This window comes from Xiphias gladius, chromosome 5, assembly GCF_016859285.1.
Source record: "Xiphias gladius isolate SHS-SW01 ecotype Sanya breed wild chromosome 5, ASM1685928v1, whole genome shotgun sequence".
Taxonomy (NCBI): Eukaryota; Metazoa; Chordata; class Actinopteri; order Istiophoriformes; family Xiphiidae; genus Xiphias; species Xiphias gladius.
In genome coordinates, this window is record NC_053404.1 from 11,895,102 (window position 1) to 11,920,086 (window position 24,985).

Below are 24,985 nucleotides of genomic sequence, written 5' to 3' on the forward strand. Positions count from 1 at the left end.
AATCTTAGGCAATGTGCTGTATTTTGAAAACATGTTATATTATCCATTGTGTATAATCTTCATCTTAAAAGTAACTAGTAACTAAAGCTGTCAAATAAATGTAGTGGAGCAGAAAGTATAATATTTCCCTCTGAAATGTAGTTGAGTGGAAGTATAAAGTAGCATAAAATGGAAATACTCAAGTAAAGTACAAGTACCATGAAATTGTACTTACGCATGGTACTTGAGTAAATGTACTTAGTTACTTTCCACCAATGATTTTCCTTCTACTCCCTCAAACTCCTAGGTGATAGAACATACAGTACACCGCCAAATTAATTATGGGCTGAAATTCCTCCGGAACTCTCAAAAGCTGTGTGATCGTATTATTATCATATCAAAGTATCATTTGCTAAGTTAGTTAATAATCACCCTGTCGACTGATCATATCCACATCACAGCTCAAGTGTGAGATTTCGTGCAATTAGATTAATTTACACGCAGAGTATGAAAGAATTTACGCCTGCACTTGTGTTAAAAGGCAATACACATCAACTTTGATTTTTGAGAAGATCAATGTTTGAGAAAATTAGTTTAATGACAGGATAATATGACTGTTGTCAAACCTCTGCTCAGTATGTCAGCAATGCAAATGCCTTCAATGATTTTGAAACATGCCCTGATGCACTAATGATACTGGAGAGAAAAATCACTTTAGCATGTTTACATAACATTTCAAAAGATCAGATGAGAGTGGTGCACCACTATGAGGCACATTGTATGAGTCAAATTCCAAACACAATTGTAAGAAACACCAAAAAGAGATCTTTGGACATAATCTTACCAACTGTGATCTACGGTTCACACTGTAGTTGGGGGTCCTTGACAAACAGATGTTTGGCCCTTGCCCTGAAAAGGTTTGGGGACTGCTTGTGTCATTGTTGGTGGGGTAAACAAAATAACACAAGTTTTATATATATAAAGGCGGATTGATGAATGCCAGTTGTCAGACAGCTGTAACTATCACATCCCTTTTGGGTGGTTTTGTAACTGCTTTTTAGCTTTGTCAGTGCAGTTTGTATTTGGGAAAAGTGAGGCAGTTGTGTTTGTTTGTTTATTTGTTTATTACCAATATGCAGCTGACAATTGGGCACAGATGACTTGTGGTCTTTTTGGACCTTCATTGTTTAATTTAAAGTGCTGGTTAGCATATCTCTATGAAAATGAAAACTGTTTATAAATATAATTAAGTTAATGAGTCATTTTCTTTTATGTGTTTATATTATTGTATCTTCATCTACACTACGTAAACAGCATTTGGAAGCGCATTAGTAACTCTGTAGAATCTCAATTCAGGTTATGCTACACAGTGGTACCTCATGAACGCACCCTGGTCGACTACAGGAAGCGGAGTGACGCTGGCGCGGTTGTCGAAAACAAACCCGGGCAGACGTTGTTGACATGACACTGGCAGAGACTCACCTTCTAAACTGACAAGCCTTGATAGCTGATGAAGCTTTTTTTTACCTGGTTTCTACACAGGGACACGCAATATACACCGGACATGGAGTTATCTCCCCTTATAAAGAAAATAGGTAGGCTAACTTAGTAGCTAAGGAAATGTAGCTTAGGACCAGGGTGCTGACATTACCTGAATTTATCAACAAAAGATATTAACTGCCTGCATGCTAGCTAACTATAGCCGTTCTCTTTAAATGTATGTTTTTAATTTGATCTGTTATCTAGCTGATTTTTGTTATATATAACGTTACCATATAATGTAGAGTTGTAGCTAATTGACGTCGCTGACGTTAGCTAAGGACCCCAGGTTAATTCTACTTTCACTCAACGTTAGCTAACTAGCTAGTTAAAAACAAAACTTAGCTAACTTTGCTACACTTTCTCCTCCCAACTTAACAATTTGTTTTCTACAAACCTTAGGCCACTCTTTGGTGGAGATAAGAGTTCGAGCATTGAAGAACATCATATGTAAACTGGACCATTCCCTGATTTCCGTCTCTGACATTGTCCAAGAAAAGATGCTGTTTGTGTATCTTCTGGAGTGGTTTAATTTCCCCGAGGTGCCAATGCAAGCGGAGGTCCTTGAGTTGCTCACAACTTTATCAAAGGTAGATAACTATATGTCTTAGTAGGAGATAATTCTGAAAGGGCAGTAGCCTGAGAGGAACAGCATATTCGGCAGCTGATCCTATGAATGTGTAACAAAGTAAAATAGACTGATAACAAACAAAAAACAAAAGATTAATCTTTGCCTTTTCCAACATATAGCACCAACACGTTTTTTTAAACTGTGCTCAAACCACAAACACCATTTACTTTCTAATAAATACAGTATTAGCAGGGCATGAATGCAGTGAAGTCTGCCCAGTGACATTTTGATGCCAATACACATCCTGAGTGCTTTTACAGTGCCACACCTAACATCACACTGAACACTATATTTTCCATTTCATGACTACTTACTTTGTCATTTTGTCTTTCAAGCACCCTAGTGCAGCCCAGATGCTGAGAGACATTGGGGCGGTGGACTTCCTCAGCCAACTGTCTCCTAATGTGGAGCCCAGACTGCGAACTGTCATCAGTGGAACCCTCGACCAGCTGTTCCAGCTACCTGATCTACTGCCCACTAAAACAATAGTCTACACTCATGGACTGCATAATACTCCAACAGGTGTTGCAAGTTAAACCAAAAATTTGTTTGTGTTTAGAGTCTGTCATCTGCAAATTACTAAATGTTCATAATCTTATGTTGGAGAGAGGTGGGAGAGGATGATGTAGATTGTAATTTACCTTTACATACATCTTTGAGCCCCCACAGTTGTTTCCCCTGAAGATGATTTTCCTAAAATGGGCTATTTTCACAAGAGTGTACCAGCCCATACAGATGTACCTCCTCATAAGATAGCAGGTACCAGTATTTTGAAAACATAATCTCAAATTTTGTAATGTCCTGGGTTTTGTCTTGAATTTTGCCTCAATTTTTCACCAAAGGAAAAGTATCATTCTTTCCCTTAAAATCTTCATTTTGTTTTACAGTGCATAAGTCTGTGAAATGTCTAAGGTTTTCTGTGTTTCCGTGGCTGACTTTGACAAACACAGACAGACACATACTTTCATCCAATGAAAGGTGAGAGACAATACATGTCTATAACTAATATTATAATATATGCCCAATTAAAATGCTGTGTAAAATTAATAAAATAATTATATCATTCAGGAAATCTGACAAAATATTTTGTGTCAACTTACGTACATGAGAATTTTTTGAGTTATAAATATATTTGGGTTGGATGCCTTGTCCTACATAAAGGAAAGATTTCATTTAGTTGTTTTCCTTTTCACTAAGCTTTTTGGTTTAATCAACTTCAGAATTGCACAGTGATGTGAAATGACTGAATATTAAATATATCTTTAATACTTTTGAAACAGTTCTCTAAGGAGCAACAACCCAAACTTGGTGCGGACCACATGTGATCTTCTGTGTGATGTCATTATGCAGGACTTTCCTCCTGAGATCTTCCTGCAGAGGCCAAGTATTGTAAAGGTACCATCACACTACCATGATCTTAGTGAAAAACACTGATAGTATTGTAAATATGCAAACATTTATGTTTATCTATACTGGTATTTTTAAAAAATGTGAATGGAAAGAACAAACTTAAAACTCTACCAGACAGACATTGTGCTACAATGGATGCAGTTCCCTGTATTAGCAGTCACAGGTTTGATCCTAGGCTATAACAGGTCATTTTCAGAATGGATGCCATTTTTTTTTTAATCACCTTGAGATACAGTGGGTTTTCTTTTAATGTTTTGGTGTCAACTCTAAGGTTACGCTGATCTCAAATACATTCAGTGAGCACTTTGTTAGGAACACCTGTACACCTTCTTACTCATATACTCATATTTTAGTTTAAAGGCTGTAGGCTTATTAAAGGCTATTTTTGTCATTCTAACTTCTAACTATCAGATGCAATGCCTAAGACATTTTCTCCAGTTGTTCATAATATTTTGTGTTCTTTTTTATTCACATCAGTTAGCTGAACTGCATTGTTTTGAGGGGCTAGTGTGACCACCTCATAATGGAGTTATGGGATGGACACTCTAGCCATTGTCAACATAACCTGTCAAATAGTGCCCTTGAACAAAGCACCAATTTATAATTCTGTGTCCCTGAACTTGTAGGAGGATGTGAGACCTCTGGAGGCCCACTGTGCTTGAGCAGGCACTAGATTGCTGTGAGGATAGAGTTTGGTTCTGATATACCTCTTGTATGGTGTGAAAGTCCTTCGTGGAACGTTTTGCTTCTTTCCTCTTAAGGCCTTCTTGAATATCAGAGATTCTGTAAAAATGGAGGTGTTTGAACTGTTCCCATAATGGTCTTGTTGGGTTTGGAGCAATCTCAATTGTCCTATGTTGCAAATGAAAAGGTCAGTGTGCTTGTGTCAAGTTAGCGTGTACTGTAACTGAAATCATTTGGGGCCAGGTGATACATGGGGGCATTCAACAGATATGCTCTCTCCTCATCTCTGTAAAAAGTGGTGTGTACTTTTTCATGTACAGTATTTACAGGTATAATGTCAGCAACTACGTGCATCTGTTATCTGAATCTTCATTTCATTGGCATAGACAGAATGTTGGAGGAGACATAATTTTGCCCCCATGAGCCACTGTGAACATTACTATCTTGTAAATAAAGTGGTGCATTATATTACATCGGTCTCAGGGCAGTATTAGCTTACTGTCACCCAACAGTCTTATCATCAAAAACAAATCAATATGGGAAAGTACTCATCTTCTTGTGGCTTTACTAGCCCCTCCTTTGATTTACTAGAGCTATTAAGCTAAATTAAAATATTTGGATTTAGAGACATGAATTCATTAACTACAGAGGGCAGGATCTGAATTTGGAACAAATTGCTGTTTCAATAATTCAATTCCACCTGCCCTTCTAATTTCGTGAACTTTTTACAACTTTTATATCACTGTCTGAGTTTAGGTCCTATTTATACATAGTTTTTGTGCATTGTTTGTCTCAGCTTGAACTCTGTTTTTTTCTGTTTTTAAACTAGCCCAATTACAACAATATCCGAACTACATATTACTCGTCATTAATTATGCCTTTAAAAACCTTACCATACCCCTGTTTCACAGTAATATACCACCTCTGACATCCCCTCCTGGTTTCAGAACCTTCTGTCCCTGCTGAGGGTTGGTTCAGGTAAAGGTGAGGTGGGCTACCTCCACTTGCAGGCTCTGTCCTGTCTGCAGCAGCTTTGTGTAGGGCTAAGGAGGAGACTGCGGTTTCATCAAGATCCAAGCTTCTACTCTACAAAACAAGGTAGCATGCCTTATGAGTTAGGCTGATGTACAGATATTTTAACAAGTATTTTTTAATGCTGATATCAGGGGTTTTCAGTGGCTATAAATTATTTTTGCATTCTTATCCTGTTCGGTACATACTGTGCTGCTGGTTTTTTATTTTATAAAGTAACAGTAAATTACCTGGTTGCACTAAGGCACTCATTTTGAATCAAATTGTTTTACATTTTTCAAGCATAAACTTATTTTTAAAAAATAAAACAGTTAATATATGCATCAGCAGTATTTTTTTTATAATTCAAATAACTACCTAATCCTACTGACTAATTTCTCACAAGGGGGATATTTGAACACCATCATGTTTCATTTTCTCTCTGCTTTATCATGCAACTATTTGCTTCTTGTTTTTGTTTTGTTCTGTTAGATCCAGTGTCCCAGAACTCATCCTTTTCCTGCTCCCAGGAGGTACGGGAGACCCAGCGTTCCCAGGCCTCCTCCCCAGGGGGAGAGTGCTCTTCCCGGCCCTCTGTAGTGGGACGCACGGGCCAGAGAGCCAGAGGAGATGGCCAAGATGGAGATGCAGCTTCCAACAGGTGTGTGCATATAGGCAATTCTGAAGAAAATAAATGAAATGATGAAAAAAAAAAACATCATCACTTTCTCTGCATGTCCTTAGTAATCCTTTTGAGTGAGGGCAGAGATTCAGTTTGGCTTCTATCTCACTTCTGAGGCATAAGTGATATTATGTCAGAACTGTATGACTCCCTTGCTTGAAGAAATAACTTTTAATATGATTAAGCATTGCAGTCAGTAAAAAGATAGTCTTATACTTTTTGGAAATTTGTGCACAGTAGGATTTTTTTTTTATTTTTATTTTTTGTTGCTTTGAAAATGACAAAATTGCTAGTGACACCAGCAACCCGCACGAAAAGATAAAAGGCTGAGGAAGGCTGTGGAGGATTTCATTCCTCTTTATAAATATGAATAATACCAGAAGCCCTCTAGCGGCTAGTCTGCAGTGTTGAAAAATGACTTCTGATTCCTGTAATGGCATATTCAGTTTTTTATGATCCATCCCTGTACAGCTCATACGTCATTCTTTGTATTTGAGTGGTCCAAGCACAGATCATGAATTTACGGTCGTTTCCCTCTCGTGTCTGTGATTCATCCCAGTAGCAGCTCGCACAGAGTTGGAGCAGCAGTCCAGGACCCCCGACAGACATCCCAATCACCTGCAGATATGGCCCATTTGGAACTTCCTGACTTGGGTTTAGAAGATGTCCTGGAGCTGCAGTTACAGCAGCTCACTTTGGCACAGTTTACTGTTGCTATCATGGAGCATGCTATACCACTTCTTAAGACAGGTAGGAGTCTTTGTATTTTTTTTTTTTAATAAATGTGGATGGGAGGAAAGATTTTTCTAAAATATACTGTATAATTAAATGATCACTGTCTGTTTCTCCTCCTTTTTTGTTTGAGATATTGCAAATATCCCCACACCTGTTTCCCTACATTGACGGTGTGCCATTAGCTATTATTTTATCTTGTCAAAAAAATCTCCCATGCTCTTGCTCTTTTCTCTCTCGTTTCTCAGAGGGTTTGCATGTATTCCATCGTGTTCTGGAGCTGCTGTGCGACGCTGTCCTCCTGCTTGGGGACAGTGTTTGTGAGCTCGTCTGGGACGATCGCAGCTTGGTGGGCATGGAGCTGGCAAGTCATAACACAGCTCATGACAGCTTCTTAAGTAGATGAATGGATACATTTCACTGAAAAGGGGAAGTGGGTTGGCCACCAGACAATTTCGTAAATACACACAGGCATATGGTACTCAACTGTCAAGGAGAACTGTAGACATGTGATTGAGCTGAATGAATTATACAAGGTTGCAAAGGCTTTCTGCTGGTTACAAAGAGCCTCTCACACACAGATGTACACCTCTCTTCTGTACCCTGGGGTTTATCTAATCACAGAATTACTGGGTTAGTAAATGTCTTCATTTATTATGTGGATAAAGTCCACACAGTGGATTGTGTTAAACTTGTATGTGTTTTTTTTTTTTTTTTTTTTACCATGCAGAATAATTTGTTATCCTCCCTGGCTGTTTTGAGCATGTTCCTCTGCAGGGGGACTTATACACTTGTCAAACCCATGCCCCTCTGGCCCTCTGCTGTTTAATACATGCCCAGAGCCTTGCAACCTGAGAGCTGTTTTGTCATCTTTATGTGGAAAGCAGCTTTTCTGTGCTAGACCTTTGGGTTTTTCCTATGGGAATGGGCAGAACTGTTCATGCCAGCCACAGCAATGCACAGGGCATCTACTGCCCCCTGCTGGTATTTATCTTATACTGTTCAATTTCTGCTCCCAGAACAAAGTGGCTGAGAATAGATTGTCCCAATTTATTCATTCTGAGATAGGATGGATCTGTATCTTGTCCTAAAATAACCCTGAAATCTGATTACATTCAATTCATAACCCCTGGAACGAACAATTTTCTCTTGACTTCCAGCCAGTGGCTGTGTGTGTGTGTGTGTGTGTGTGTGTGTGTGTGTGTGTGTGTGTGTGTGTGTGTGTGTGTGTGTGTGTGTGTGTGTGTGAAAATGTGAACACGCACCTGATGTGAGTGCATGTGTTCTTTTGTCTACATTTCTGTCTGTGTGTCTTTTAGAAGGAGAAACTGCAAGGCTTCATGGAACTATTGGGGGATATCCTGAGCTACCATCAGAGCTATCCATCAGACATTCCCCACAGCTCTCAGGTTAACCACAGAATGGCCTACACGGGCACTGCCATATTCACCATTAAACTCCTACAGACCATCCTCCCTTCCGAGAAGGTGTGTGTGTGCGCGCCTCTTTGACCAATTCTGTTATTACTCTATGTGACTTCATAAACATTAGAAATTAAGGTTCTTTTCCTCATAGGCTAGTGACAATCTTCCAGAAAGCACTGCAACAGCTATTTTCCACCTGTGCTTGGACACACCATTGGGAAGTTTATTCCCCAGCATGCAAGAGACAGCAGTTGCCTACTTAGAGCAGGTGAACTCTGAAAGCCATGACCTCTATAGGAGGGTAACCCGTGCTGCCCTCTGGATGGAGTCCACTTGCAACTTTCTCAAGGAAGCAAAGGCTGAGGTATGACCTACCCTTTATAGACATACAAACTATATGTCTTTGAGTAAAAACAACTCTTGACACAAATATAAGTCAGGTTGTAGAACAAACTGTTAAGCCTGTAATATAATATGCATTATATAGGCATTCTTGATTTATTCTTGATTCATTCTGCGATTTCTTCGTCAAGGGAGAAAAGAACTGGTTGGAGTTACTGGAGCTGGCAGACCAAGCCATAGACGGCCTGCCAATTCACCAGCACTTACCCATTGTCAAGGAATGTGTTCACATCTGCTCTTACCTGTAAGATGCTCTAAAGACTTTCTTGCAATGTAAAGTCAGTCACTTCTTATTCTGTGCTCAGATATAAAATATTTTTATGCTACATTCTTTTGGTTGTCCATCAATAGGTGGAAGTTTGATCAGCCCAGTCCGCTCCTACAAACAGAGAGTCAGAAACTTCTCCTCAAGCTGCTGTCTCATCCCTTACTGACTGTCAAGATGGAAACATACACATGCACTCTAAACCTGGTCAAGGTCAGAGAATGCCATCTTATATAGGCAGTCAGTGTTTAAATAAGTGTACATGTTCGTGGCTAAAATGTATCAGAACAAAAATTTGGCTCTGTTCGGTGGGGCACCCATATGAAAATTATTGGGCTGAAGATGGATGAATCACATATCTTTGACAGTGTTCTATAAAAAAAAAAAAACAGTTGACATTTGAGATCAGTCTTCCTTTTCATTTTACCAAGCACTGTCTAGAGTGCATGGCTACATTTAAAGTGAATTGGAGCTCTTGTATGCATGCACAAGTGAGAGCATACTTTATAATGTGCTTCTTTGTTATTACATACACCCCTAGGACTGCCTTGGCATCCAGAATGTGTCACGACGGGGACCAGGAGCCTGTTGCGGAGTCATCTACCTTCTCCACCACAGGGTGCTCTATGAAATAAGCGCTTTTGGACTCCAGGACTCTGCAGAAAAGGTAGGTGTACTTAGTACTTGTACTCATATTAGAACCTGTTTGGATCTTTGGAGTGAGGTCACTCAGGCCACGTTTTTAATGTGTTAGTTTATGACAGGGGTTTAAAGAAATAAATGCAGTCAAATTGAGATACTCATGAGAGTAAAGGTACTGGGATTATTGTGTGTTGGTGTGTTATTAAATTTTAAGTTATTATGCATTACTTTAAGGTCATGCTAAAATATCAGGGGTCACCAGTGTCATGTAATTCAGATGTTTAAAAGTCTGTCATTTACAGTACCTGTTAATAAGTGTGTTGTCAGCAGTGCCTTTGTGAATTCAGCACTTTACCTGTGATCTGTAGGTGATTGTTGCTGCCAAGGATATCCTGCTATTCCTGCTCAAGGGACGATTGATGATGACAGAATCAACCTGGGAGAGATTCAATGAGGCACTTTACCCGGTCATGCCCATATTACAGGTGTTGTGCTCTCTGTGGAGGCTGCATTGTATTGTGCTCCAGAGCTCATAAAGAAGCATCATGTTTGGAACTTACTACATTATATTTATGGAGAGGGGAGAAGTGGTGTATGTTCTTCACAATCAAAACAACTATGATCAGAAGTGCAATTTTAGCACTCTTGGGCCACTCCTTATTGAGCTTCCAGTAAGAAAAATGTAGTTATTCTCTCATTTACTTATTCTGTGTTATATTGTTTCCTTTTTGGGTGAAAAAAACAAGCTTTTATTAATTGTTCAGTTTCAGGCAACAGAAAGCCTGGAAATTCTTCATGAATATACATGAGATTTTGACTAGGTTGTCAAGTGTGATTTAATTCTAGGAGGCCTTTCAGAGATGGGCCTGCCATGTCAACAAGAGACGAAATGAAACCACCCGTAATCAAAGCGATGCAGATTTTATTTACTGTTGTGCTGCTTAGCTGGAATTCCCCATTGTTTGCTCCATTGTCTGCCAAGGCAGTCTGATAATTGTGTGTGTCTGTGTTTGTGGCAGGGTTACGCCAGCACCGAAGATTCACTGGGAAACTGTGTCCTGCTGATAAGTGACGTGTCAGACATGGCAAGAGACAACGCATTTCCAAGAACAGCCAAGCTAAGAGCAGCGCTCCGACTCCTTTTCACTAAACAGCCCATGTGAGTCAGGGCTTTGGGTCTTTCTTTTGTCATTGTTTGTATTTGTGTGTGTCTGTGTTTGTTTGGGTGTTACGTGCCTGCCCTGATGTGTGTGTATATCAGGGATATTTGTGTATATTGTATGTCTGTGATAGTATGTTTCTTCTATCTGAAGCCGTTGGTGAGTTTGATGCTGGGTCGCAGGGTTTTTTGCGACCCAGACAAACCCCCGAGAGTCTAAATATTTTGCTTAACAACACACGTGATTACCACTGTCTGTTGATGCCAGGTGATGTGCTCATTAAGTCATCTAAATGATCTGTGAGGCCTGTGTAAAACAGTTAGTCAGTCCCAGTTTATGAATATTGATAAGAGATGGAAATTAACACCAGACACTGGCGACAAGCTCTTAAAAATTTTGGCAACAGTTAATAGATCTGTCTGCCATACCAGCCACTTTTTGACAACTAATTTCTATTTGGATCCTGCATTAAAAAACATGAAAGGCTGGTAACATTTTCAACTATGTATTAGTGCTCTAATGTATATAAAACGTTGGTTTATCATGTAAAAACTGTTGTTCTATGTAGTTTTTAAATCAGTCTAATTTTCAATGAAATTTTCAACTCCAAACAGTGTGAGAATAGCAGCAGTGCAACAAATCCTTCCTCACCTAACCAGCACTGATGAAGCTAAAACAGCCAGACCAGACCTGGATCAATCAGTGATATCCACACTCCCCAATCTCTACTGTCTCAGAAACCCTTTCGACATCTCACTAGATACAAGCAACAAGTCTGTCCTCAAGGTAAAAATCTACATACAGAGTAAGAACATGCTTGCATATACTTGTACACAGACAGAAATACATGCTTACTTAATGTGTTTAATGGTGGCTAGGTGGAGTCGGTGGAGAAGCTGTTTTGTATCATGTCCTCAGACACTGTTGACATCTCTCTGAGAAGATCGGCTGCAGAACAGCTATCTGTAGTGCTGCAAGGTGAGTTACCTGTAAAAAAAAAAAGAGAATCAAAGAGAATACAGTGGGGTCCAAATGTCTGAGACCACTTTCCCTTTCACTTGAATGGGATAGTACTCTCAGACCTTTGGAGCCCACTGTATATCTCAATGGGAAACACAGTCACTGGTTACACTTTGGCTCTTTCCAATCACTTTATTTGTCGTCCCACAAAGAAATCCTTACAGAAATCTTTAAATGGGATAGTAATACAAGCAGAATGCAGTTGCTAACAAGTCACGTCCCTCTAACAGTTGATTTGAGAATGATATTGAGATTGATTGATTATTCAAAGTACAGTGTTTGGATTTTCAACCACATAAGAACAGGTTTGAAATGCCTGATAACTTTAAAAGTTTGTGTGATACAGAAGTGAGAGATATCCCCTTGTGAAAACAACAGTTTCCAGCAGAGTGCAGCACAGTTTGTGCCTTCTCACCAACATATGTTTTAGGCAAGCAGGAAAAGCAAATGGTGAAAGATTATGCAAATGTTTATTGTCAGTATATTGAATTGTTCTCTTGCTTCCCTGCAGACACAACAATGCACCCAGTGCTGAAGAATCTCGGAATAACAGACAAAGTCATTTCTTTCATTATGGAGAGTGTCAACGGCAACAAGGTAAAAACAAACTTCCTTTGGCAAAGTGATAAATAGATGTGTACTGAGTAAATTGTTGTTGAAGCCAAATAAAACAAACCCTGTATCTCATAAATGCAGTCACAACTGCTTATATTTGTGTTGATTTGTGTTCCTGTCTTATACCATGTGTGCTCATGTGAGTACATGTGCAGCTAGAAGATGTGGAGGAAGCCCACTGAAGCGTGCATGATAGAAGGATGAAATGGCCTGTATTAATAGTGTCAGACAGGCCCTGGTCAGCAGTGGTTTTTAGCCTCTAGTTACTACAGTCTGCTGATCATTCCCAGGCCTTGAATCAAAACCTGCCAACAGGGCTAATTGTTCAGCATGTGTGGCTACATAGAGGTTGAGGAACAGGGTCACAGAGAATGACTTGTCTCAGCTTACAAGTGTAAGACGAGGGATGCCTACTGGTTGTATTTGTCCCAACCCTCCATTGCCAGCAACCTTCGCAGTCACTACATTTGGGTTTAGCTTATGTGAAGTGACAGTAAAGATATCCTGTGCATTTTAATGCGTGAGACACAGAGCAGGAGGAGACAGAAGGAGGATGTGTGTGCTTGGTTGTGTTTTCCCTGCAATTGAACACCAGGCGCGGATGTTGCTGTTCTCCCCAGAGCATGGATTGCCTGCTGGAGCCTTGTATATGTATCCTGAGGAAGCTGGTGTATGCCGATCCATCTCTGAGGCACCGCCTGGCACAGCGTAACCTCCTGCTTCTCACAGTGCTCAGGGGTACATTGACAAGACAGCTCATTAAGTAACAGCTATACACATTGTGTTGTGTAGCATGAGGGCACATCCTCAAAAAAAGATGACAAGTCACCCATTGATGTATAGCTTTTAACCATGTTGTCGCACTGTAGTAAGTTGCATAATAGTATGATGCAACTGTTTGCTATGGAACTCATCTCAGCACCAGTACATTGTTTAGAGATTTATTTGAAATGCTGTAGCTTGTGAGATATACAGCAACTCATATATTTGGTGCATAATTCATAGCTAAATTATCAGCCTCTCATTTTAAATCAGAAATAATTACATTTAAATTATAAAATCTTGCTTGTGACTACCTGTATAGTTTTTGGAGCGTTATTGAAAGGTTTTATGCAAAAAAAAATGTTCTAGGTTTTTGTACATTACAAATGTAATGTTTGCAAAACTTATTTTAAGGCAGTCACTTGTTGCACTAAGACTTAATTTCAGAGTCATCATAATATAATGTAAGCAAAGCTAGTAGTGGGGTGGCAGTCTCATTGGAGATTTCCAAAAGTGTTTGTCTCTCTAATGAAATTTCAAATGTAAAAATCTTATATATTTTTTCAGGAAGTAGAGCGATAACGTTTAGAGTGTGGTCATTATGTATTATGTTGTGTCTTCATTTTAGCATCCTTGATATTGAAGGAGAACAAAAGCTGTGGAAATGAGATTGCTGTGCTGATGAGTTTACTGCTATTTGATGAGATTGCTAACATTGAAATATGGTGAGTTATGGTGAGCTTAACCATGCTTCCAATAACAATGTGTATGACCGTGCAGTAATTTATTTGACCAGATTCTTTCCTGTCATATTAGGTCGGACAAATCCAGCACAGATCTGCCTCTCACACCGTTCTCCGTACCACTGACAGTAATCCGCAGGTAAAATGATCCATGAACTTGTGAAAGGCAGCCTTTTCATTCACAACAGGGCTCCCTTCCCCCCATCAACAGCACGTCAAAAGGAATATTCATTTTGCTCTTCTCTTAACTTTTCTCCCAGGTACAACTTCCCATTCCAGGCAGCGAGTCATCACGCTGTCAGCCCGTACTGCTGCGTCCTGCCTCCATCCTCTGGCCTCCTGACCCTGGCCCCTGCTCGCCAAGCCCTGCAGGTGGCCTGGAACACTGCATGGCATTCTGGGATAGACAACTTCCTTGAGGAGCTGCGTGGCATCTCTACCAGGGTTCCTGAGTAAGGACCTTAGTGTTTCTTACTCTTATTACCAGAGAGTCTAATATTGTATTATTGTGTAAAATCTATGATGGAAAAAAGATTGGAGACCAAAGCGGACCAATTTCTTTTTATCAAGAGAAAGTAAGTTGTCCTCCACTATAAAACTATATACGGTAACTCTTTGTAGTTATTTGTTCATTTATAGTATATTAATTTATCTATTGAGATTTTATATTTTTCCAAGATTTTTTGCATTGGTTTTAGACAACTGTGAAATATTTTGTTTGTTTTGAGGCAAAAATGTTGGATTGCAGATAAACTGACCAGAACAATAATTCCAGGGCAGGACCTTTGAACCAAAGAAAAAGACTGCTACTAATCACACTTAAACATGATTCTCTCTTGTGGAGAATTGTAGGGAAGAATTAGTTTCAGAGACTCGGCATCTTGTGTTTCATCTGTCTTCATTTACTTCTAATGTGACCTAATTCAAACAGATGAGAATGTCTTTCACACACTCTCATCCAGCTCGACTACAGCAAAGACGTTTAAAGCACACCATAGATGGATCAGTTGTCCTGAAACTAACTTTCGTACAATTCTATCATTGGGAGCAGATTACTTGTTTATGATGAGTTAGTCATTGAAAATATATCTGCATTGGGCTTACTATTTTGTGTGAAGTACAGCTCTGTGTACAGATCTTTAACCTTTTGATGATCTTTTTTTTTCTTATTTTCATTACATAGTTTTGATAGTTTTCTTGAGTACTGATTGTAGCTGGTATGATCATTGCTACTTCTGCTTGTTTCAGTTGCAAGTATTTCTCGGAAAACATCTCTCTTAGGATGACTCATAAATGTCTCATCCCTCCAGACTGGTGATCAAATATGTTTGTTAATATAGTCATTAGTATTCTAAGGATGCTGCTTATGCACAATACTTGTCAGCACATCAATAGTCCTCTAATCTGATATTGATTATATTTTTTAACCATTTACATTTTGTTCCCTATAGATTTCATCCTGACTTAAAGCTGTCAGAAGCACAGGTTCTGTCACTACAGGCAGTGCACCTTCCCACGGTGCTGCAGGACTGTATCCAGTCCATCGTCACGGCAGCAGGACACCGTTCTGTGACCTCTGCCCTCTCCAGGCTCAGCTTCTACTTGCTTATTGACAGGCTGGCCCTCCCTCACATCCCCACCTACAGCTTTAGAGACACCCTTCACTCCCTCAGATGGCAGGCAGCAATGACCAGGTGCATTGTACACACATTTAATTAAACATTGATGCACTGTAGTGTCACATGCTAATAACAAAGTCAGTAAATATGTCTTATTAATGGCTTTAATTGCCTTTTCAGTTTACAGTGCTCTGATATGACTATTAAAGTGACCCTTGATTGATCTGTATATTTCTTTAGTTTTTCTGTATGGCATTGTCCTGATTTATTTTCTTTCTTTTTATGCTGGATATTTTCCTGTTTTTTTTCTTTTTTTAACCATCAAACAATCCATAATATATTTATTCTTTATTACATTTATTGTTTTTTAAATTATCTTTGCCTCTTCAAACTGCTCTAATCCTAAATTCAACCTAAAAATGTAAATGATTAAAATGTATTGCTTCAGTTATAATAAAGAAAAAAGAGCAAGCATACATGAAAGTACATTCAAGTATGTTTATTATTTCAGTTGATTCCATCAGTATATCACTATTCCTGTCAAAGTGTAGGTTTTTCCTATCTAGTGGCATATATTGTATACTTACCATTAGTATGTTAATTTAATTAGTTCTACTGTGCAAAGATGTTTTAAGACAGAACAAGAACAAAACAAAGAAAAATAGGGAAAAGATTAGTGGATAGAATCTTGCTTCTTTTCCAGTGCACTTTAGAATGTGTTATTACTGACAACTTTCTCTCCATCTTGTTGACATGGTCTTTGTCTCTTCCTCCCTGCAGGTTTCTCCAGGTGCGTCCAGCCTGTGTTGAGGATGAGAGGTTGCTGGTGGGCATTATTGCATTTTTGAATGCCTACTTCAGACAGATATACACTGAGTCTGCATCTGACCCAGAGTACAAGGACCTGCGCTGGATACTGGAACTGCTTCTCAACCAGGTACAGATAATTTACAAAAACCTGAAAGTAAAACATCACTACAATAGTACAATACTTCTTTTTAAAGTTTTGGTTTAAAGGGATATTTGAGAGTTGTTTTTTTTTTTTGTTTTTTTACAAAAAGGGGATAAGTGATAAGTGAAGTGATAAAAGTTACTCAGTTGTTGTGGTAGGGAGGCTTTGGCATTATATTAGTCTATAGATCCTGTGGTCAGAGATTTCCCAAAAAGCCAGCAGCCATCTTATCAATATGTACTGCCTTTATCGTATTAAAATCTAGCTTGCCTTTGGTGTGTGTATGTGCATGTACAATATGTCTGTGTGCATCTCTGTTAGCTAGTAATCTGGTTAGACTCTCCAACACAGAGGGTTATATACATTACCTGTAATCAAAGCTTTAAAAACTGACATGCCATCAGACAAGCCAAACATATTACTTTCTCATAACAACAGAAAAGCAGTATCACAGTGTGTCACATCAGACCTGCGGCAGAGATTATTTCCTGAGCTCTTAAAACAAAGTTGGGTTCAGATTTTTTTGCCAGAGGAAAAGAATAACCACACTGGTTTGAGAGGAGACTGCTTTTAAGATTTAATCAGTTTCACCTTGACTTTTTCATTAATGTCTATGTAAACAATAAGCCCTCCCCTGGAAGCTAAATCAGACTCAGATTGAATGCCTGCTAGGGGTGAGCTGCTCTGCTCTGCTCTAATTTTTCTGTAATTACTGAGCTGTTCCAGGAACCTCTATCGCTCCCTACACTTGCATTAACTATCTACTCAGTCCTCAGTAAGAAATTCTGCATCTGAGTTTTTTAGGGAGAGAATGTGCTTGCAAAAATATGCCTGTCAGCCTCCTCTACATCTTCCCTCCACAGTTAGTTTCTTTGAATTGAAAGGTCGGCAGGCAAATCGCAGAACTTTTGATGTACCGTTAATACTACATAATCCACTAAAGTTAATAACCCCTCTGAACATGTGTATCCTTTGTGTATGCATTTATACAGAGTACAAGAAGGTATAAAAAGAAAACAAAAACTGATAAACACATTCATATGTTTTCAAAACTAAACATGAAAAACAAAGGAAAATTAAGTTAACAAAAAAAGACAAGCAAAGTATTGTCACATTAAAATGGGGTGAATCCAAAATAATTGCATTAAATCAAAGAACAAACCAATAAAAAAAAATGTTGGTGTCCATTCATCCATCAATCATCCAGGATACAGTGTCCCTCCTTAATTTCCTGCTTTTTGTGGAGGACCAGACCTCAACTCAAAGCCCAGGGGAACCAGAGGAACTGAAGAATCATGTCAGCCAGAGACTGAAGAGAGAACTCATCAGCTTCTTTAATACTTTACTTCTCCGTCTAACACACACCACTGACAGGTAGGATTAGGCACGCAATACCTTGTGACACTTCCCTAGGAAGTCGAACTAAGTGCAATTGAAAAGTTCCTTGATTTTGTGTTTGATTACAATTTAAACATTAATTATAAAGCCGTACATTTAAGTTCATAAGGTTCTATGATAAATTCATTTCTTACATTGTCATGCTATAATGGGTATGAATTTGGTTGTATTTGCTTATCAAATATAAAGTACTGATTTCTGCATTGACTGTTGCTCAGGGCCACAGAGGCACAAGTGACCTTCCATCACCCTCCGTCTACTAGCAATATGCCAGAATAATTTCTAATAATAATTCAATTATTTCTTCATATTTCAATTTATTCTTCATAAAAAATAAATGAAGAAACTATAATTATTACTCTGTTAGTTTATTGGAAAGGTCACTGTACTCTCATTTATCCCATTCAGCCTTCCTGTGGGCATAGAAATTGATATCAGGAGGAAGAAAGATACTTAAGAGTTCTTCCAATGTTGGGAAAGTGTTCATTTCAGTTCATTTGTGATGGAAATGCAACTAGCTTAGTAATTTAGAACATGAAAATGAATGCAAAACACATAAAAAGCCCCACGTTTATGATAAGAAATTGGTATGCTAATTTTCAGCATTGTCATTGCTTTTTTCCTCTTTTTTTCAGCCTCTTGTCTACCCTCCGGTCTGTCTGATTTGCTTGTATTTTGCTATATGTCACTCTGTCCTTTCCTGTCTGTCCAGGCTATGTTTGGCATTAGCAGCTCCCTTCAAGAGCCAGCTGGCAGTCTGTTTGCTTCGGAGCCTGCGAGTGTCTGACGCCCCGCGTTTCTATGGCCTTCCCAGCCTGGAGAGGACTCTGCAGGGCATGGTCAGCCTGACTGCCCAGCCTGGCTGGAGCTCCCACTGCCCTGACCTGGAGCCCAGCTCCCTCTGCTCCAAGTATCTCAGTGGGCTATTAGAGGTGTGTGTTTTTTTTCCGAGAGCATGTGTTTGTATGTGGCACGTGTGTTCAGTTTTGTGTCTGCACAGTATTGTGCATATGTTCATGTGTTGCATGGGCATATGCAAGCCTCCTACCCACTCATCAGAGATAAGACTGCCTACAAAAATCAATAAAACAAAACGAACAGTACTTTCTGAGGAATTAATTAAAATTAAGCAAAATATGGTTATGGGACATGAATTGCAACAGGTAAAAATCTTATTGATTAGATGTTTCAAACTGTGAAGACGCTGATGAGATTAATCAACCTTGCCTATTCCATCTGTTCACATGTTCAACTGTCCATAAAACAATAGTGTAACACAGTGTAAACCAGCTTAAGCAGCAGTCTTCATCACAGAGGTCTCCAAACTTTTATTTTTGCTTGGAAATGAAGCCACCTTTGGAATAGACTATTCTGTTTACATACTGGGCAGCTTTCACGGGCATAAATTAAGATTAGATGAAGACTGAAGGTTGATTTCCTTTGAAGTCAGCATCTCCGGTAGCTACTTCCATCTTTCCGATAACAATCAGATACCTAACTCTTTCACCTCAGCCTTCTCAACCCTCTGACCCACCTCTCGCCCAGTACTCCTGGCACTGTAGGGCCCTAAAGCTCAGCAGGCCTTGGACTCCTCTCTCTTCATCTTCTTTTCAGTGCAGTCCCACATCCTGATGGCACATCAAAGCAAAATAATTAGTCTCTGCTGTATTTAGCTTTTGTTTGAATGCAGTGAGTTGCATGACAAACATACAGTACTCATTTACTCAGAAACAAGTGCTCTTTGTTCAGTAAACTGACTGTGCCTTTGGTGTTCAAATGACAAACAGAAACTGGGAGCAGAATGTGATAACATCCACTTACCAACTCCAAATTATGTGCAGTTCTTCCAGCTTTGTTTTTGCAAAATGAGAAATTGTGGATGGGAAACAGTGAAATACATGATTGCACTGCACTGTTCTTTATTTTAGTATTCCCAATATAATCTGTCTTTGTGCAGGTGATCTCCTCATTTTATGTTGAGTGGGGGGGCAACTCAATGTCTTTCATGGGGAAAGGTGTGACAAAGAATGCTGTCATCTGCTTGCTTCACCTGTCCCATGAGATGTTGGAAGAAAACAAGGACAAGGCAAGTTTCAACAATGCTTATCGTGCTGTGAAGACGCTGGTAGAAAACTGACCCCAACCAAATATACTGTAGATACATTTATGAACGTAAGAGTCTACTGTTTCGACATAGAGACAACACGATATCATAACATTCTGGAATTCAACCAAAACTATGTTTTTCTCTCTTTTTTTTCTGTTAATTTTTTTAATGTATCAGAACTTCATTTCTCAGTGGTCCTTGGGGAATGAGGCAGCTGCTGAGGAGGCTACTGCCTCTCAGCTAGGTTTGGCCTGGCTCATCCCACTGTGGGTGGATCGAGATCAAGAGGTACAGACAATCTCTACCTTCTAATTTTCTTGAATTTAAACTAATTCGTACTTACACTTAAACATATCCATAGAGTATGGGACAATAAAGTCCTAGATATTCAGGGTTTTTCTATTGATTTACAGCTTTTCTTCATAAACTCTCATACAATTAAGTTTCTAGATGCTTGGTTTTTGGGTCAAAATGAAACCCATAAGAGTTGCACAAGAACGCACAAAGGAAAAGAAGCACATGACAGATAGTCATACCGAATTCTCTGTCTGTCTCCAAAAATAAGTTCCCACACAAGTCAGTCTAAGAGGCTCCCTGACAAGATAGACTCTGTCTTTGCCATCATCAGTTTAAATGCTAGTCCAGTATTAGCAATAACCAACGTAGCCAAATGCACATTTAATATAGATAGGTATCTGATAACACTAGCAGCTTCCACCTTGTTTGAGATCCGTCACCTTTTAATCTGCAGATGTGAATACATCTTGGAGGTTATTGCTCAATATCCTTCTTTTAATGTTTCTCTCTCTGTCCTCAAACGTCCATTCAAATTTCTGTCTCCCTTCTTAATGTTAGGTGAGGTTTGCTAGTTTGGGTTTGGGTGGAGCACTGTCCTCAGTGCCCAGCGGATGCCAGGCTCTGTGTGCTAGCTGTCAGGACATCAGTGGAGGTCTGTGGGGTACATTGCTCAAAATCCTCTTGGATCAGCAGGAGAGCAGCATGGTCCGCAGAGAGGTACGATGTTAGAACTGCTACTGTGCTCTGTAATTATCTGAAGAAACTATTTTTATTAGTTATTCTCACTGCTACACAGGAAATAAATAACTTTCTCCAAGGAGTCCTGGGCCAACACTAGACCATTTATTTTCAGATTTGCAGAGATGAATGACAAAAGCTAACCCCATCTATTGCACATTGTCAAACCTCAGCACACACTGTTGTTGCTTTGTCCCAAAATTACATTTTTCAGTTTTAACACTGGTTCACACAAATATCAAACACAGTGAAAGCATGGCATATTTCACTTTCACTGAATCAATTGTCAGAAAATGTTGTTGGCTTTTTATGTATTGGCAGTCAAATACAGACAGATGGCACTGTCGCTGATGCAGTCTAACTTGACCCACTGTGTGTATGCATTTGTTTTTTTTGGTTTGTGTGTCCAGGCTGTATTTATCCTGCAGAATTTGATGGTGATGCCCATGCCTGCCAATGCAGAGGAGGCAAAGGACTCCCGCTGGCAGGTCAGCAGCCCCTTCCAGCCAGTTAAAAAGCTTTTATAGACCATGAACTGTTTCTATCCCCACCCTCCCATTCCTGTCTGTCCTCTCCTCTGTCGTTGAGCCCTTCAGGGTTCAAACCAGGGGTATTTCTACAACTGAAGCTCTACCGGGGCGCAGCCCTCCAGCACGCACATCCAAAATAAATAAGTTTAAACACCAATAGCATCGTAAGTCAGAGATGAAAAAAATCTTATCTTTTAAAAGCAAGGCTTTTAAAAAATCTGAACGAGTTGTAATTGCCAGGAAAATGTTTATCACGACAAATGTACAAAGCACAAATCGGTGATTGCCATGCAAGGGCTCTTAGGAAAAATACAACAACAAAAAACATCCAGTAGATGTGAAATGCCAGTCTTATATCACTGCAAAAACTAAACTTTAAAAAAGTAAATTTCAGTCAATATTTAATGTTGAAAATCTAGTTCTAGTGACAGGTTCAGACAAAGATAAGACCAACTGGATTTTGCAGATTTTGCAACTTCAAGCCCTCTTTGTGTTTAGTCCTTTTTCTCACCTTCTGTTCCTTTTGCTCTGTTCTTATTAGTGAAAAGTGTGTGGAAGTGATAGAACAATTTTTTTAGCACTCATCTCTCTGCATCTTTCCCCCACATTCACACTGTCCTCTTCCAGCACCCATGTGTCCATGATGAGGTGTCTGGTGTCTCTTTGGTTGGTCTTCCAGCGCTCCAGGCTCTGCTCTACCACTGTCAGTACTTCCAGCATCTGGCTCTCTCTGCCTCCATTTGTTACAGAGGCAGGTACACCTTCCACCTACAACCTCATGCTGGAGCTAGCAGTGGCACCAGTCCTGAGGAGAGTGATTCACTGGGTAAGCTGTGTGTCTTGTCTGTTAAATTAAGATCCTCATAATTGAAGAAAAGGAGAACTAGAAAGATAAATCAGTTATGGCTTTGATAATTTGTAACCAGTAGTTGTATTGTTGTAATTTAACTCCAATTTTGTTTTTGTTTTCTGCCCGTAAATCATGTTATTGTTAAATAAAGTGCTCTTTTAGTCTTTATGTGTTGTTTTGTGTCTATGCTTGTCTAGATTCTGAGAATTCTCTGTGGCTCTGGAGATGTGACCCACCCGCGCCCACTATCAACTCTAGCAGGCCTTCCAGCTCCCTCTCTACATCAAGCACTGTGGTCAGCAATGCTCTTGTACCTTCTGATATAAACACCATCAAATAAACAGCTGAATTAAGTCAAATGGATCCTCACATCTTAATGTTGTCCAATACAGACAAGAGGTTCAGGGCCACACACCCCTAAGGCTCCCTCCTCATTGAGCATCTCAGAAGATACCCCTGTCAGCAGGCTGATGGCTCAAGGTACTACAGAGTGTGTAGAGAGTGTGTGTGTTTTTGTGTGCACACGTGCATTCACAGTCATTGTAACACTACATGGTTTAGTTCTTCTAACATATAAACCCTCAAATTATTTTCCTTTAGAAGCAGTGATCCTCATTGTGGTCAGTGATTATAATAAACTAAAGCCATTCCCCACAGTCATGTGTTTATTTTACCATCTTACATATACAGTGTAAAAAGGAGAACACTGTTCTCTGAAATTTTACCTCAGTTTGATGTTTTTGATTATGTGGTCAGAGTATGTCCAGTCACAGACAGAAACGTGATTCACAGTGTATGTACCATTGGGGAGGCTTCTCTATTAGCTGTCTACTGATGTGTCTCATAGGCCAGAGTGACACAGACAATAGTGACTCAGTTACCTCCCAAGACTCCCGAGAGGGTGAGCCCTTGGCCGTGGAACCAGTTGTCATGGTAACTCCCGACCTCCTGATGGCGCACTGTGGCCTGCTGACTAATCTGCTGGCCATCCTGTCAGATTTCACCCTCACTGCCATCCGACACAACCAGCTCCTCCAAGCCCTGGCCATGTAAGAGGCAACATGCTCAGTGCACATAAAAATGCCCTCCCCTCTAATCATGAATAAAAGCGAAAATATTAAATATATATACCGTATAACAGTTTCAACACTTACTTATTATATTCAGTCAAGAGTTTATTATGTTACTACTTATAACTGATTCATGGTTTTAGTTTTCAGTAAAAATATCAAACATTTCCTGGTCGCAGGGGGTTTTTTTCAGTATAAATAAGAAATCATAAAATGAACACGCTGAGCCCTGGTAACATTTTTTTGTAATTTTTTATAACAATGAAAGATAATATAAATAAATATGTGTATATTTTATTCAGCAGAGAATCCATGGTACTTTTAGCCTTAATCCCCTCTAGCTAGTCAAACACACGATTTTTCCATCATGTTTCTTTTCTTCCTCAGTCTGGTGGATATTGAGCCCATCGAGAAATGTCTGACTGAGCTGAAGACACCCAACGTCCTACCGGGCGAGAGAGAAGACATCAAGAGCCAGGTAAGGAATGCTGTGATAGACAGTTCTGAAGAGTTTTACAACTTTTTTTGTTTTTGTTTTGTTATTATGACTTACCACTAAAATCTTGGGCTGGTACATTTCAGTGCCAGTTTCAGTGCAGCAGTGCTAGGTTGTCTGAGGGTACCTCCAGATTTTAGTGTAGGTGGAATACTCAGCAAGCTCACACTCAAAGCATACCCTTGTTTTTGCAGCTAGCAAAATTATTTTAAAAAAAATAATTTGAGTTAGGTCCATAAGTATTTGGACAGTGACGAAATTTTCGCAATTTTGCCTCTTTGCACCATTACAATTGATTTGAAACGAAGCAATCAAGATGTGATTGAAGTGTAGACTTTCAGCTTTACTTCAAAGGGTTTAACAAAAATATCACATTAACCGTTTAGGATTTACAGCCATTTTTATACATAGTCCCGCATTTTCAGAGGCTCAAAATTAATTGGACAATTGACGCTTGATCAGTTTCATGGCCAGGTGTGGCCTGTTTCCTCATTATTTCATGACAGGTTAAGCAAGTAAAATGTGTCGAGTTGATTCCAAGTGTTGAATTTGCATTTAGTAGCTTTTCATGGGGACTCTCAATATGTGGTTCAAAGACATGTTGCAAATGAAGGAGTTCATCATTAGGCCAAAAAACCATACAAACCCATCGGACAGATAGCAGAGACTTTAGGGGTTGCTAAATCAACAATTTGGTACATTCTTAAAAAGAAGGAATGCACTGGTGAGCTCAGCAACAGCAAAAGGCCTGGAAGACAACTAAAGTGGATGATTGCAGAATTCTTTCCTTGGTGAAGAAAAACCCTTCAAAACGTCTAGCCAGGTCAAGATCACTCTTGAAAAGGTAGGTGTATCATAGTCAAAGTCTAAAATCAAGAGATGCATTCATGAATGTAAATACAGAGGGTTTACCACAAGGTGCAAACCAAGGGTGATACTAAAGGACAGAAACGCCAGATTAGACTTTGCCAGAAAACATCTACGAAAGCCTGCCCAGTTCTGGAAAAAGATTCTTTGGACAGATGAAACCAAGATTAACTTGTGCCAGAATGATCTACTATCTGCTCAGATTCAGCCAAATGCTGCAAAACTGATAGGATGGTGCTCCACAGTACAGATGACCCAAAACATACTGCAAAACAACGCAAGAGCTTCTCAATGCAAAGAAATCTAACATTCTTCAATGGTCAAGTCAGTCACCTGACCTCATCCCAACTGAGCATGCTT

At 39.5% G+C, this 24,985-nt stretch overlaps 1 protein-coding gene across 5 annotated transcripts in view; it reads left to right on the plus strand.

Moving 5' to 3' along the window:
- Nucleotides 1–1,361: 1,361 nt before the first annotated feature.
- The window catches only part of rttn (rotatin), a 32,313-nt gene continuing 8,689 nt past the window's right edge, over nucleotides 1,362–24,985 (plus strand). For 2 of the 5 annotated variants that reach the window (XM_040126541.1, XM_040126544.1), the window contains exons 1-37: nucleotides 1,362–1,574; nucleotides 1,921–2,108; nucleotides 2,485–2,671; nucleotides 2,810–2,908; nucleotides 3,037–3,127; nucleotides 3,430–3,544; nucleotides 5,191–5,341; nucleotides 5,747–5,915; nucleotides 6,496–6,686; nucleotides 6,917–7,032; nucleotides 7,988–8,155; nucleotides 8,244–8,456; nucleotides 8,626–8,738; nucleotides 8,846–8,972; nucleotides 9,301–9,426; nucleotides 9,770–9,886; nucleotides 10,421–10,560; nucleotides 11,176–11,347; nucleotides 11,440–11,539; nucleotides 12,093–12,178; nucleotides 12,817–12,934; nucleotides 13,587–13,683; nucleotides 13,775–13,840; nucleotides 13,962–14,153; nucleotides 15,153–15,395; nucleotides 16,101–16,257; nucleotides 17,480–17,646; nucleotides 18,383–18,602; nucleotides 19,628–19,756; nucleotides 19,955–20,065; nucleotides 20,633–20,791; nucleotides 21,223–21,300; nucleotides 21,970–22,168; nucleotides 22,390–22,487; nucleotides 22,585–22,672; nucleotides 23,040–23,241; nucleotides 23,650–23,740. In XM_040126541.1, the coding sequence (XP_039982475.1) occupies nucleotides 1,490–1,574; nucleotides 1,921–2,108; nucleotides 2,485–2,671; nucleotides 2,810–2,908; nucleotides 3,037–3,127; nucleotides 3,430–3,544; nucleotides 5,191–5,341; nucleotides 5,747–5,915; nucleotides 6,496–6,686; nucleotides 6,917–7,032; nucleotides 7,988–8,155; nucleotides 8,244–8,456; nucleotides 8,626–8,738; nucleotides 8,846–8,972; nucleotides 9,301–9,426; nucleotides 9,770–9,886; nucleotides 10,421–10,560; nucleotides 11,176–11,347; nucleotides 11,440–11,539; nucleotides 12,093–12,178; nucleotides 12,817–12,934; nucleotides 13,587–13,683; nucleotides 13,775–13,840; nucleotides 13,962–14,153; nucleotides 15,153–15,395; nucleotides 16,101–16,257; nucleotides 17,480–17,646; nucleotides 18,383–18,602; nucleotides 19,628–19,756; nucleotides 19,955–20,065; nucleotides 20,633–20,791; nucleotides 21,223–21,300; nucleotides 21,970–22,168; nucleotides 22,390–22,487; nucleotides 22,585–22,672; nucleotides 23,040–23,241; nucleotides 23,650–23,740 (5,169 nt within the window). In that variant the 5' untranslated portion in view covers nucleotides 1,362–1,489. Of the gene's footprint in view, nucleotides 1,575–1,920; nucleotides 2,109–2,484; nucleotides 2,672–2,809; nucleotides 2,909–3,036; nucleotides 3,128–3,429; nucleotides 3,545–5,190; nucleotides 5,342–5,746; nucleotides 5,916–6,495; nucleotides 6,687–6,916; nucleotides 7,033–7,987; nucleotides 8,156–8,243; nucleotides 8,457–8,625; nucleotides 8,739–8,845; nucleotides 8,973–9,300; nucleotides 9,427–9,769; nucleotides 9,887–10,420; nucleotides 10,561–11,175; nucleotides 11,348–11,439; nucleotides 11,540–12,092; nucleotides 12,179–12,816; nucleotides 12,935–13,586; nucleotides 13,684–13,774; nucleotides 13,841–13,961; nucleotides 14,154–15,152; nucleotides 15,396–16,100; nucleotides 16,258–17,479; nucleotides 17,647–18,382; nucleotides 18,603–19,627; nucleotides 19,757–19,954; nucleotides 20,066–20,632; nucleotides 20,792–21,222; nucleotides 21,301–21,969; nucleotides 22,169–22,389; nucleotides 22,488–22,584; nucleotides 22,673–23,039; nucleotides 23,242–23,649; nucleotides 23,741–24,985 lie in introns of those variants that run through there. The other 3 variants (XM_040126543.1, XM_040126542.1, XM_040126545.1) reach the window with 3 other exon arrangements.